At 48.1% G+C, this 14,665-nt stretch overlaps 1 protein-coding gene across 3 annotated transcripts in view; it reads right to left on the reverse strand.

Moving 5' to 3' along the window:
* The window catches only part of TOP1MT (DNA topoisomerase I mitochondrial), a 100,591-nt gene that overhangs the window by 43,666 nt on the left and 42,260 nt on the right, over window positions 1–14,665 (reverse strand). For all 3 annotated transcript variants that reach the window (XM_029592171.1, XM_029592172.1, XM_029592173.1), the window contains exons 6-7: window positions 12,975–13,119; window positions 400–543 (exon numbers count right to left, since the gene is read on the reverse strand). In XM_029592171.1, coding sequence (XP_029448031.1) covers window positions 400–543; window positions 12,975–13,119 — 289 coding nt within the window. The remainder of the gene's footprint in view (window positions 1–399; window positions 544–12,974; window positions 13,120–14,665) is intronic.

The following is a 14,665-nucleotide window of genomic DNA, read 5'->3' on the forward strand; positions in this document are numbered from 1 at the left end:
TGGAAGAAAAGTAAAGGTAGGAAGTAAATGTAACATAATACAAGAAGAATATGGGTTAAAGCTTAAGGTGCTTTAACCTGGAAGTGCATGAGTCCATCGTTCAGGAGGATAGAAGATCATTCGACCATGTGCGGATAATGGCGGCTAGTGATTGTCTGGAGGATCAGAGAAGGCTTGGTAAAAGAGCCACGTCTTGAGTTTTTTCCTAAACGTGGTGAGGCACGGTTCTAATCTGAGGCTTGAAGGGATGTTGTTCCAAATAGATGGACCTGCTGTAGAAAAAGCTCGTTCTTTGGTCGAGGACAGTCGCATGAAACATAAACAAAGCACTTAAACCACAGGTAGCCCAAAGATCTCGTTTTATCACAGAGACTTATTACAGTACCGCTAATACTGTACCTTGTCAATGAAATACAGCGCCACAGCCCTCTGCCTCTTCTTCATTTCTCTGGACTTCCAATCCACTCGGTACTGAGACCGGATCTTACCCACTACATCTTTCAAACGCCTGGCAATTTCATATTTCTGCCAGTCCTTCTCTCCCTAGGGGGAAAAGAAAAGGAATAGGGCCTGTATTTTGCAGATAAACATTTAACAGGGTGGAGACACAAAAGGGATGGGAAAAAAGGTGAAAGGGGGCTTGATAAAAGCTAAATGGTCAAGCAGTACACAAGGGATGAAATAATGCACCTGGGGAGTAAAACAGGTTACAGCTCTTCAGCCTGGAGAAGAGACAGCCAAGATAAGATATGGTAGAAATCTATAAAATCTTGAGTGGGATGGAACAAGTAAAGAGGAAATGGTTATTTACCCGTTCAAACAGTACTAGGACTAGCAAGCACTTCATGAAGATAGTAGGTAGCACATTAAAAACAAATCTGAGAACGTATATTTTCACTCAGTGCATGATTGAACTGTAGAATTTCTTGCCAGAGGATGTGGTGAAATCGTAGGTGCGTTTAAAAAGGATTTAGACAAGTTGCTGAAGGAAAAGTCCATAAACCATTATTAACCATGTAGACTTGGGGAAGCCACTACTCATCCCTAGTTAATGAGCAAGGATTTGATCTATTCTTTGGCATCTTGCCAGATACTTGTGACCTGGATTGGCTATTGTCAGAGATGGTATGCTGTGTTTTGATGGACCCAGTATTGCATTACTTATGTTCTAACACTATGCTCAGGTGCCTAAGAAGTATCATCAGTGGGGAAAAAGGTGAGATTTAAAAAGAAAATGATTTCCTTACCTACTAATTTTCATTCCTGTAGTACCATGGATCAGTCCAGACCGTGGATTATGTCCCCCTTCCAGCAGATGAGTCAGAGCAAAAACTGAGAGGGCGGTCCCTCATGACTGGCGTGCCCTCTGTAAACCTTCAGTATTAAGAATATCTAAGCAACAAAGAAAAACCCCTTGGATGGATTAATACAAAAATGAATATCAACTAAATTGAACATCAAATTGTAAATCTGAATAGGCAAACTTGCAATGTGAACTCTGTCAGTCCCAAATGATTACACAGTCGAGCTGAAGGATTATCCCAGAGAAAAAAAACCCCAAAATCCTTAGGGTGGGCATCTGGACTGATCCATGGTACTACAGGAACGAAAATTAGCAGGTAAGGAAATAATTTTCTTTTCCCTATACGTACCAGGATCAGTCCAGACCATGGGATGTACCAAAGCTTCCCTTAAATAGAGTGGGCCACTGATATGCCAGCTCGAATGACCCGAGTCCCAAAAGAACCTGAAGTCATTGATTGCAAATTCAAGCGATAGTGATGTGCAAAAGTGTGCAGACTTCCAAGTGGCCGCTCGGCAAAATTCTTGTGGAGAGACCGCTCGGCTTTCTGCCCAGGAAGATGCTTGAGCTCGGAGAGAATGAGCTTTAATGCCGTCTGGGGGCTAACGCCCCACGCCAATGTATGCGGTAGAGATTGCTTCCTTCATCCATAAGGCAGTGGTGGTCTTTGAAGCCTAGTGCCTCTTCCTGGGACCACTCCAGAAGACAGAAAGATGATCTGATAAGCAGAAGTCGTTAGTAACCTCCAGATATAGGAGGAGGACTCGCTTGACATATAGGCGCCAGAGCTCCTTGGAATCCTCAGCCTGAAATGATGGCAGTTCCACCAACTGATTCAGATGAAAAGACGAGACCACCTTTGGAAGGAAAGATGGTACGATACCCGAGGATACTCCGGGATCCGTAGAGCGTAGAAAAGGCTCTCTACATGACAAGGCCAGCAGCTCCAAGATTCTGTGAGCAGAACAGATGGCAACCAAGGAAACTGTCTTAAGAGTCAGGACCTTGAGGGTAGTACTCTACAGCGGTTCAAAGGGCGGCCTGCCAAGAATACAAAGGATCAAAATAAAAAACTCCCCAAGGGGCATAAATTGCGAATTGGTATTTCACATGCTTTACTCCCTTCAAGAACCGGACCACGTCCGGGTGTGTCGCAAGAGGAGGGCCATCCCGATAAGGAACTGTAGCTAAGTCTGCCACCGGAACTCGGAGAAAATTGTAGGCTAAAACCCTCTCCAGCCGTCACTGTAAATCTGGGCTATGGTCGCATGCCGTGGAGAGAGACGCGAGGACTGGCAGCAAGCCTCAAACACTTTCCAAGCTCAGACATAGGACATGGAGGTGGAAGGCTTCCTAGCCTTGAGGAGAGTGGAGATAACCACCGCTGGATACCCTCTTCTCCTCAGCTGCGCCGTTCCAAAAGCCAGGCCGCTAGACAGAAGCGATCTACCTGGTCGAAAAATACTGGTCCCTGCTGTAGGAGGTTCGACAGATGCCCCAGGCGCAGCGGGCCGTCCACCGCTATGTTGACTAAGTCTGCAAACCACAGCCGACGAGGCCACTCCGGAGCCATGAGGATCACGGGCCCCTGGTGACCCTCTATTCTTCGGAGCACTCTTCTCACCAGGGGCCAAGGCCGGAACACGGAACATAGGATGTACCTCGGCCATGGGAGGACTAGGGCATCGACGCCTGCTGCTCTGTGCTCCCTTCTGCGGATGAAAAAGCACAGAGCCTTTGCGTTCCTTTGCATGGCCATCAGATCCAGATGGGGTGTCCCCCATCCCGTGACGAGTAGTGCCACTGCCTCCTGGGACAGTTCCCATTCTCCGGGATCTAAGCGCTGGTGACTTAAAAAAATCCGCCTGAACATCGTCCACCGCTGTAATGAGACGCCGCCAGATGAGACAGGTTTGAGTTCCGCCCACAGCATCAGCTTGTTTGTCTCCTGAGTCACATGGAGACTTCTTGTTCCTCCATGACGAATGATGTATGCCACAGTCGTGGTGTTGTCGGAGAGGATCCGGACTGCTCGGCCTTGTACTAGAGGCAGAAAAAAGTTACAGCGCAAGACGGACCGCTCTTGTTTCTAGATGGTGGATTGGCCAAGTTGCCTGTTCTGGTGTTCACTGACCCTGCGTCAAGTGCCGACTGCACACTGGCCCCAGCTGGTGTCTGTTGTAATGAATACCCATTGTGGAACCTCGAGCTCTACTCCTTGAAGCAAATGATCCAGGTTGAGCCACCAGGTCAGCTGTCCTTGGGTAGGGGGGGTATCGGCAGAGAAGCCTGAAATTCCTGAGATTCCGGCTTCCAATGGGAGAGTAATGCTCTTTGTAAGGGACGCATGTGGGCAAAGGCCCAAGGCACAACATCTGTCGTGGAGGCCATGGAACCTAGCAACTGGAGATAGTCCCAGGCTACGGGAAGTCGGAGGTCCTGAAAACGCTGAACCTGAGCAAGGAGTGATTGGGCCCGCTCCAGACGAAGAGAGCCTGTGCCTACTTTGATGTCGAAATGAGCTCCCAGAAAGTCGAGGAACCAGGATCCCTTCCTTCCTCAGGGCCGCCGCCACCACTACCATCACCTTGGTAAAGGTGCGAGGAGTGGTTGCCAGGCCGAATCGTAGGGCCTGGAAGTGCAGCCCCAAAATCTGAAGCAAAGGAAGTGCTGATGCTCCTTCAGGATGAGGATATGAAGATAAGCCTCCGTCAAGTCCAAGGATGACAGGAACTCTCCCCGGTGCACCGCAGCAATCCCTGAGCGCAGAGTTTCTATCCTGAAGTGTGGTATCTTGAGCGTCCTGTTGTCCATCTTGAGATCCAGGATCGGCCGGAAGGAGCCTTCTTGCTTGGAAGCTACGAAGTAGTCGGAATAATGGCCGAGTCCTTGGTCCGGTAGTGGCACCGGAAGAATTGCTCCTAGATCCAGAAGGCGGTCTAGCGTTTGATGTACTGCACCCTGTTTCCTTAGTCCACACGGAGAAAAGACAAAACATGTACAATGGGAATATCCAGGATGCCCTGGTCTGAGGTGATTGTGACCCACTCCTCGTAGAAGAGCGACAGGCGTCCTATCTGGGGATTCGAAGAGTGGGCCGGCAATGTTTCATTGTGAAGATGTAGTGGCAGTCCCTTGGGCGAGGGTGTCTCGGGCTGATCTTCATCCCTGAAAGGAATGAGACCAGGACTGCGATCTAACGAGGGTGGCCTGTGGGGCACTGGCCGCACCTGGTGGAAGCGCCATTGTCCTCTGAAACAGTTCCGCGTGGAGCTGTATGTTCTGGATCTCAGAGGATGATCTTCCGGTAACCTAAGTACCTTAAGCTCCCCGAGCGACTTAATAAGTTGCTCCATCTCCTCTCCAAACAACTTACCCTTGAAGGGAAGGGAGCCGAGTTGAGACTAGGAGGAGGAATCCGTGGACCAGGTCCTGAGCCAGAGGAGGCGCCGAGCTGAGACTATGGAAACCATAGACCTGGCCAGCACCCGGAGAAGATCATACAGCACATCCGCGCCATGCGCTACGACGGCTTCTAGCCTTTCCGCCTATTGTGCCTCCCCTGGAGGTAGGTCCTGAGTAGTTGCTGGACCCACCTGAGTCATGCACGTTGCATCCAGGAGCTACAAACAGCAGCCCGAACTCCCAAGGCGGACGCCTCAAACACTCTCTTCAAATACACCTCAAGTTTGCGGTCCTGCAAATCCCTGAGGGCTGCTCCTCCAGTCACAGGAGTAGGAGTCCTAGCCGTTACTGCTGATACTGACCCACCCACCTTCGGTACCTTAAGTAGTTCCAGGGACTCCTCGGGGAATGGATACAGTTTGTCCATCACTCTGCCAACCCGCAGAGAAGCCTCCGGATTCTCCAACCCCCTGGACAGCAATTGGAGGAGCATAGGATGAAAAGGAAAGTCTTCGAAGGTGGCTTGAGCCCTGGATGGACAGGATCCCCTCTCTTTGGTGCAGTGCTGGCAGCAGGAGCCTCCTGGGGGGGCCTCAATATCTAATCCAGCCAGGACATGTGAGATAAGCGGAATCATCTCATCGCTCTGGAAAAGGCATGGAACCCGAAGAATGTCCCCTTCGACTTGCGCAGAGGGCATCGGGTCATCTAGATCAGGGTCTGTCAGGGATGGAAGGTCAGGACCAGTTGGGATGGGCAACCGGCTGAACCCTAGAGGATCCCGAAGGGGCCACTTGAACGGCAGGGCCAGAAATACTGGTGCTGTACTGGGCCGCGACAGTACCGATCCCCGAGGCCCCCCGCCACGTCTGGGAGTACCCCCAGACTGATCACTTTAGGAGGGGGAGCCAAAACCACATCCTGGTGCTGGCTGAGCCTTGCCAAATAAGCCCCATGCATCAGCAGAATAAATTCTGTGGAAAAAGACTCCGGGGGAGGGTCCTCTGAGGGCGGCTCTGCGTCGGGGAGGTGCACCGGAAAGAGAACTGGAGGAGAATGAGGTCGTCTGGGTCTGAATCCCCGGGAGGCAGCGCTGGAGCAGCAAGTAGTGGATCCAAGATGGCCACCGTTCCCGCGTTGGACGGGAACGGGGCAGACCTCCTCAGAGCCTGGCACGCATATGCGTGCAAACCAGACTGCCCTCTAGGGCTCGAGGTGCCCTCCCCTCCGGGGAGGCACTGAGCACACAAGCCGTCCCCGGGAGAGCCGCGATCCAGGCTCCCTGTAGGTGCTGCATCGCGTCAGCCGCAGCATGGAGGCATGTAAAGAAGGGCTTGGAACCCAGACCTCCGAAAACCTTTGATAGCAGGAAAGAAATCAAAGTCCTGCGCTGCCTGCCTAACTTTAATAATGACCCATTCCGTTTTTTGGGTTTTTTGGTTTTTTTTCAAGCCAGAGGGATGTCGCGTCTCTGAAGCTTAGCGGCTGCCCTGAGGAAACGACATGTCCGGGCAGCGGGTCAATATTGAGGGGGAGAGGCTGGACCACCAACTTCACCCCTAAAGGCAGCAAATGACAGCCCTGTGAAAGTAAAGTTAACAAACTTACCCCCAAAACGATACAGCAATAAATACAAAAGATGGCAGGTCTGCCACTGAATGAAAGCTCTGCCTGCAAGCCTGCAGCAGGACAGCCCATAGAAAGTAGAGCAAAGCTACAATGAAAAGCCTTTGCCTTTTTTTTTTTTTTAAATAAGATACATACAAGTAAAAAGTGTTAACAAGAAAACAGGAGAAATAAGTCAACAAAGACTATTCTCACAGAAAGAAAATGGGAGAACCGAAGGTGCAACCCGAATCTGCTGGAGTCAGAGAAATACTGGAGGCTTACAGAGGGCGCACCAGTCAAGAGGGACCGCCCTCTCAGTTTTTGCTCTGACTCCACCTGCTGGAAGGGGGACATAACCCACGATCTGGACTGATCCTGGTACGTACAGGGAACTTACCTGTTAATTTCCTGCCAGACCAGTCTAGACAAGTGGGTTATGTCCCTCTGCCAGCAGACAGAGACAAAGAAAAGGAGCTCAAAACAGACTTCACTCCTTCTACAGGAGTCGGATGCTGCCCTTCAGCTCTTCTGTATCCTACATCAAAGCTAAGAAAACCAATTGCAATTGTTTTGGTCTCTAAGTCACCGCCACAACCAAAACCTGATGCAGTCAATTAACTTCACTCCATGGCCATTAACCCAGGAATAAAATAACCCCTACAGCAGGGTCATGATTAGGCCATCTACGTTGCACATGGGCAACATCGTACTCACTGTTATATTTTTCAATTTGTCATCAGAGCTCTCGATTGCCGTGGCTTCCCTGGATGGTTTCTGTACTGGTCTGGCAGGACTTAAGGAAAGGAAATTAATAAGCAAATTTAAAGTTCATCTTACTCTCCATGCCAGACCAGTTTAGACAAGTGGAACATAACCCAAGCTGCACACCCACACCAGGCGAGAGGAAGCCACAATACTTCTCAGAACTCCAGCGTTCATGAATTCTAGCCTCTCCTAGCCTACATATCCAAGCAAAGGTGCCTAGAGCAGGGATGCAATAGAAAGAAAGGCAGTTCCCTGCCCTTATCCTCTGAAAAGACAGATTCACACCTAGCCAGTCAGGTTTTCAGGATATTCACAATGAAAATACATGAAATGGACCTGCATACAACGAAGGCAGTGCATGCACACCTACCTCATGCATATTCGTTATGGATATTCAGAAAATCCGACTGGCTAGGTGTCTCTCAAGAACTGGGTTGAGAACCCTAATTAAAACAGAGTCTCAATCTTTCAGTCATGAGGATCCCTGAACGCTGTGCTTTCTTTCACTAGACAAGGGCAACACCCCCACATCATATCCTTCTCTTCCCTGGCCATTCCAAGGCTAGAATCATGGGTCTCACACGGAGGAGATCCCATTTCCAACAGTCAGATGCAGTGGGCCTTCAATATGGAACAGTTACTGTTTTAGTATTCAGGAAAAATCTGAAAGCTCATTTACTTATGAAATGTTTCTTCTCAGCAACCATCAGATATCCTGTTAAATTTGTTGTTTTTTTTTCTTAAGCACAATTTTATCCTATATTTTACTTTTTTATTATGTGGATTATTTTACTGTTTTATTATGTGCAACTTTGCAATCTGCCTTGTACAATATTACTGAAAAAGGCAGAATCCAATGTTTAAATAAATAACATGGGGAGCCCTGAGCATTGTGCTTCCCTCCATTAACTTTGGTCTTAGAAGACTATGGCAACTCCCGCAAGGTGATCCAACACCATAACCTTCTCCTCCCTGGGAAGGGAACATGGATCCCTCATAATCATGGCCATCTGAAGACTGGAATCCAGTGTCTCACACTAAGGAGATCCCATCTCCAACAGTCAGATGTAGCAGGACGCATCCAGGAGATCCCTCTACAGATTCCAAAGCTGCACGGGGGGCATGCCCAAGAATTAAGGGTCAGCTCCCTTTAATAACCTCCCCACTGAGCCAATATCCCCCTGTCCACTATTTCCTCTTGTCCAGCCAACTCCATAGGACTGTCCAAGTCAGTGGAGTGATCTAGCACCCCAAATGTTGCCAAGGCTAAAAGACCCCCCCGGGAAGCCTCATTTGTGCAGAGGGGAAGAGAGCCGTTTTGGCAGTCTGTTCCCACCATTTGTTTCGCTAGCAGGGAGGGTGGGAAAGAGAAGCTCCAACATGACTGCAAGGTTGCCTAATTCAACTTGATAGAGAACAGGAGCTGTACAGGTTCTGCCATGCCCAACGGGAAATATGTGGTTCCATGGACCTTCCCCGTTCGACAATCAAAGGGAAGAGTGAAATAAAGAGTCTGGCATGCATCACTTTTTGGGGGGCATGAAGCAGCAGTAAAATGGTTGCTCATCCTCACAAAATAGAAGCACCAAACAGGCGCTGATCTACTTGCCCATTTTTCACAGCTCTTCCAGAGGCAAGTGAAAGGGGACTGGAAGGCAGCCTAGGGAAGCTTATTTTTTTTATTTTAATAAATTTTACTGTCTCCCTGTTGCTTTCCAAGATTACAGGGAGTGTGTGCTGAAAGTAGCTCCTGCTGCCAGACCCACACCAAGAGAACAAAGTCATCAGGGACTATCCAGTGCTTGACCCATTGGTGTCAGAACGCAAACCTCAACTGAGGCCCAATCCCTAGGGCGGGGGAGAATCAGTCCCAACAGGACCATCGTGAGAGCACCCATCAGGAACCTGAGCCTATAGCGTTCCCGGGAGCAGCTTACTCCTAACTGCTGTACCAGTCCACATGTCCATCATCTGCTGGAGACAGAGAAACACTTAAGAGCTGAAGACTGCAATGGACCCCTATAGGGGAATGAAATCAGCTTTGAGCTTTTTTTTCTCTGCTGGCAGGACAACATAACCCTCTTGTCTGGACTATCTGGCATGGACATTAAGAAAGGAGGTAATATTGCCCTTGCATATTGTGAGGGCTATGTTCCATGCTGGAAGACATAATTCAAAGAATTTAAGAGAATGGGGAACAGTTTAGAGAAGGGCTACTAACATTTTACAGGGCAGGAACTTTACACGAGGTTTAATGTACTTGCCAGAAGAAAGAAAAGAGAATGGAGATGTAATGAAAACAATCAAATATTTAGCCAGCTTCAATAAGGCACAAAGGTGAAATCTCACATAGGAAAAAGGTTTTTCATAAGGGATTATGATATGATGTTGGAAAGAAGGCGGCTTAGAAGAAATACATCTTTATTGAAAGAGCACAGTTTGCTTTCCTGTAAGCAGGGTTCTCCATAGACAGCAGTATTAATTAGCCATGACACGTGGGGGGGACATCATCTTACTGAGCATGTGCGGTGATTCCTGCATGCATGCTGCCTCATGAGCCCCTCAGTCTTTTTCATAGCTTAATAAGCTTTAGCAAGGTAGTCAGCTCTCCGGGAAGGCGGGTGCCCAATTCATCCTGCTGTCTATGGAGAACCCTGTTTACAAGTAAGCAAACCTGCTTTCTCTGTCAAAAAGCAGGCCTGAATTAGCCATGACATGTGGGGAGCACCAAGCTTAGGGTTGCACAGTAGGGCAATTACTGAAGAAGCACCCCAGCCCCACCAGGGCAAAGTGGGCTACCGGATGAACAGGCTGCGCAAAAGTGATTACTCAAAACTCCTGTCATCTCTTGACCTGCTGTCCAGAGGCGAAGGCATGGGATTTGAAGGTGTGCACAGACACCCAAGTTACAGCTTTACAGATGCCTCCCTCCGGTACACGGTACATCACCAAGTCCTTCCAGCACATCCACAGGAAAGACAGCTACATGCAACCATGAGAAGCTGCGCTCATCTATGGCAACAGCAGAGGCTCCCAATGTCATTTCAAAAGCTCACTGAATGGTGTTTGTAACCCCTAAAGACATGCTGTCTCTCAGAATGACTGCTATGACATGGCTATTACTGTGTTTCAGAGTATGGGTGCTTGGCTGTCGACAACCGTTTGTCATCTGCATACTGCTCTCTGGATTATATCTCTGTATATTTGTTCATTTCCTGATATAATGTACATAATACTGGCTGACTGTGTGTTTCTAAAAAAACAAGCATGTTGAATGGATAAGATTTTTTTCACGACCTTCACCTTGAGCCATTAATAATTAAAATTCACTCTGATCCTTTTCAGGAAAACGGTCAGTGAATCCCTGTGCCCTTTCCAAAATGATGTGCAAACGCTCGATCATGTAGGTCTGGCAGGATACTATGTAGGCTGAGAGCATAATCATATTACTCTCACAGTGGTCCAAGGACTGGCATACAGAGGGCACCAAGGCATTCATCTTAAGACTTCTTGGATCTTTTTAGGTGAATTTTACCGCCACAGATTGCTGTGGCAATTGGGTCTGGTCAAAGCCCTCAAATATCTTGACATGCTACTTGGTGTATGCTTTCCTTTTGATTAGGAATACAGAACGTGGTGCTTCCCACATCCTCCTATGTAGAGAGGGCAGTTGGGCACTGCCATAATGCATACAAAATCTTAAGAACATAAGAACATGCCATACTGGGTCAGACCAAGGGTCCATCAAGGCCAGCATCCTGTTTCCAACAGTGGCCAATCCAGGCCATAAGAACCCTCTCCCAAACAGGCAAGATTTCCTTGCCTGTTTGGGAGAGGGTTATGAGGACAGGCAGAGAACATACCTCTTCAGACTTGCCAGGGGATCTCCAATACCCAAGAGGGAGTCAACCCATAAGTAAGTTGGCCACCTTTCAGCACTGAAGGTCAACTCTTAGTGACATAGGGCTGATCGGCTCCAAGGAGGCTTCCCTATCAAAGGCTGTTCAGCTCCAACTTAGTGCACTTGATGTGGGTGCAGAATGCCCGATACTGATGCCAAGACACTTAAGGCCTTATTTACCAAGGCTATCGCAGGCCTGCGCTGTTAGCGCAGGCCTGCGGAGTCAGGGCGGAGTCAGCCCCAGAAGAGGAGGAGTTGGGGCGTCACCGGGGCAGACTCCACGAAGACGCCACGGACAACAAAAATGTAAGGGCCTTTTCACTTCCTACTTCGCGCCCAATAGCTACACCTTCTATGGTAGCGCTATTGGGTGCGAAACCGGCAGCGCAGGACTGCCCCAACAGCGCAGTTTTCTAAAGTTTCGCAGGCCTGCGAAAAACTTTAGAAAATGAGGCCCTTAGTGACAAATGCAAGGCAACAGTGGGTGGATCGCTGAATGTTGCAAGAAGGGTTGAGCCAGTCAATGCACACTGCTCAGCACTCCCTCCACTATTCTCCACTGCGCCTCTTCCAGCAGGGGGACGGGCCTTCTTCCAAGTATTTTAAGGAGTAGCAAAAGGCTGAAGCTGGACCAATATGGCAAGTGCCCTGGACAGGAGCAGAATCTGTCTCTAGGGGGGCAGCCAATTTGGGGATCGGAGAGCAGTCTTCAGATCTCCCTGTTCTCAGAGTCATGCAGAACCTTGCAACCCCCCTGGGAGGCTCTCAGGACGAGGGAGAAGTTTTCCTACTTCTTCTTGCTGTTTCTTTTCTTCCCCCTTTTTTTTTTTTTTCTAACCAAACAAAAATCCCTGACTAGCTAGTCAACTACCCAGGGACCATCAGAGACTGTGGGTGAACCTGCCCCATCTGCTGGAGACAGAGAAAGACTGAGGGGCTGTGGGTGGCGCCTTACTATATGTAGGGGTGCCCGACAAGTCTTGCTCTGTCTCCATCTGCTGGTGCGGAGTCACAACCCAGGTGTCTGGACTGATCCTGGTACGTACAGGGAAAAGGGATCGGCACCGATGTTCCTCCACTGGGCCTTCGGTGCAGTTTCTTCTCAGCTCCATGCTTAAGAGCTCGAAGCTTGGTGCAAGCTGTGAGAGCAAGATATCTCATCTCGAGGAACTATTTTCAGGTTTTAGCATTGAAAGAGTGCATGGTTTCCTTCTCCAGTTTCAGCAGATGGTGCAGTTACAAGGTTCCTCTATTTCAGTGTTGCCTTCGGCACTGGTTCAGTGGGCCCAGCCTTCTTTGAATTGTCAAGATAAGAAAGTAGTCTTGAGTGAAAAAACAAGCTGAACTTAAACGCTCCGCGACCAGGAGGACTGAAGGAGCCACAGTTCAAAGCAGGTCTACTGAAAGGATACTGAAAACATTTTAAAAAAATATTTAAATCACCAATACAAACTAAAAAACTAGCAGGAATCAAAAAAGCTTGAAGTACATAGATTTTAGAAAAAAATGAACTGCCAAAAATGCAGCGAAAGCATTAGAAAGCAGGGAAATCACAGAGTTTAATTAAAAAAAAAAAAAAAAAGCAATATTCATTTGCCCTAGCAAAAAATTCATAAATAAAAACTAAAAAATAAATATGGAGGTATGCTTCAAGAATGTGGGAACTGCTGCACACGGTCAGACGATTTCCAGAAAATCCTGGAATATCCAACACCACTGAGCAGCAATGTCCTCACACAAATGTGAGATAAAGGATTCACTTGCCTTCAAACCATACTATTAAAGTGTTTTCCCCTTACAAAAAAAAAAAAAAAAAAGCTATGAACATAACAGAGTCAGTTCTGTGAAGGAGGTGTCTCGTCTCCAACTCCAAGCATAAGAAATAACACTTTGCCGAACAGTTCTCAGCTCTAGACCAGAGCAGTATAATGTGGTCTTTTATCCACCACCATAATCTAGACTCCCCCCCCCCCCTCACAGCTGACAACCAACCTTCAGTTTGGAGCTCGGGTTCAGCATTATGTACTTAATGGCTCCCTGGATGTTTTCCGTCCACGAAGCCAGCCACGTGACCGTATTGTCACAACGCACTTCTTTCCACTTATGACCCGCAGGGGGCTCAGGGATCTTGGATTCTCTAGAAGGGCAGAGATAAATACAACCAGCATCATTAAAGCTGCTGCGTCAGTCTTGGGGGGGGGGTTATCTGGCGGTTACGGTTACACCGCAGGTGCTGAAATAATGAAATGGATTGCCACCTTCTGTTAAAATGGAACACGTGTGAATAAGTTATGGAACCATAAAGTTAAGAATGTTAAGGTTAACAATGAAGGAAGCAAATCCTATTATTCCTCCCCTCGTAACAGATATCAGCATCCCCTGTTTCCATTATTTCCTACAGAATGCAAACAGCACTGCACAAAAAGGAAGATAAAACATTGCAAAGTTATGGGAGAACTATTTTACACAATCTCCAATGAAGGCAGGAGGTTGCCTCTAGGTGAACGCATCTCACGTGGACTAAGATGGCAGCCAAAGAGGCTGTACACGATGGGCAAAAAAAGATAGCATCAGAAATCTTCAACAACGCTGGTGGTAAGTGTCCAGCTGGTATACCCTGCTCATTCTTCATTCGCACGGCAACATAGTAAATTAAAGCATAAAGACTGAACTGGCCCATCCGGTCTGCCCAGCAAGGGTTGTAACTGCCGCTCCGTGCAGGTTACCTCCCCTGCCTTTATTGTAAGCACCATGCGGTCATTTCAACCTTGTTTTGAGTTCAACCACTGCTCCGTTCAGGGTGTACCCTGCCTTGTTTCCATCTTCTTGCCAATAAGGGATCATCTGTATTTATTCCACACTTTAACTCTGCTACCGTCCCCTTCCATAAAATAAATACATTTCCTGATGTCGTTTCACATGTGTCATTACTGTTCTCCTGCTGGCTCAAGGGGATGCCATTTAAATTAAGCAAAACAGCTGTTCGGGTCCAATGGAGGAGAGGAGAGACAGGGGAGATACGGCGCCCGCTTTCAAATACCTGAAAGGAATTTACTAATTCACCAAAATCAAACCTTTCCCGATGGAACTACGGGTCATGATCTGAAACTCCAACAGGGAAGATTCTGGAAGAACATCCGGAAACGTTTCTTGAAGGAAAGGGTGGTGGATGCATGGAAATCAAAAGGGCATGGGAGAAACACAGGAGGATCCCGCGTGGCCCAGGGGCTGTAAATGAAGAAACGGGGTATCCTCCGCTGACGTTAGATGCAACATTTCTGCATGAGGGTAACCAGCATGGAGCAGCAGTTACTACCCTAAGAAACTTGCTGGGCGGACACAATGGACCATTTGGGTCTTCATCTGCCATGATAGAATATGTTACAAAGCAAGCAAAAAAAAAGCAAAAAAAAAAAAAGCCAACCCCAAAGAGAAAAACGTCTCCCAGTCCTTAAAAAAAAAAAACAAACCCCAAAAAGAAATATGTAAACAAAGCAAGAGTAGGCCAGTCCAGTGGCAGCAGCATTACCCTGCCACGCAGACGACTTGATTTGTATTCCTGAGCCGCGGCCAGAAATGTTGCAGAGAAAATGGACAATAGCTCCCCCCACGGGTAAGGAAACCTCACAATCATCACTCAAAAGCGACACCTGGCAACCAGACTCGAGTCCACAATTACACCC

This window comes from Rhinatrema bivittatum, chromosome 2, assembly GCF_901001135.1.
Source record: "Rhinatrema bivittatum chromosome 2, aRhiBiv1.1, whole genome shotgun sequence".
Taxonomy (NCBI): Eukaryota; Metazoa; Chordata; class Amphibia; order Gymnophiona; family Rhinatrematidae; genus Rhinatrema; species Rhinatrema bivittatum.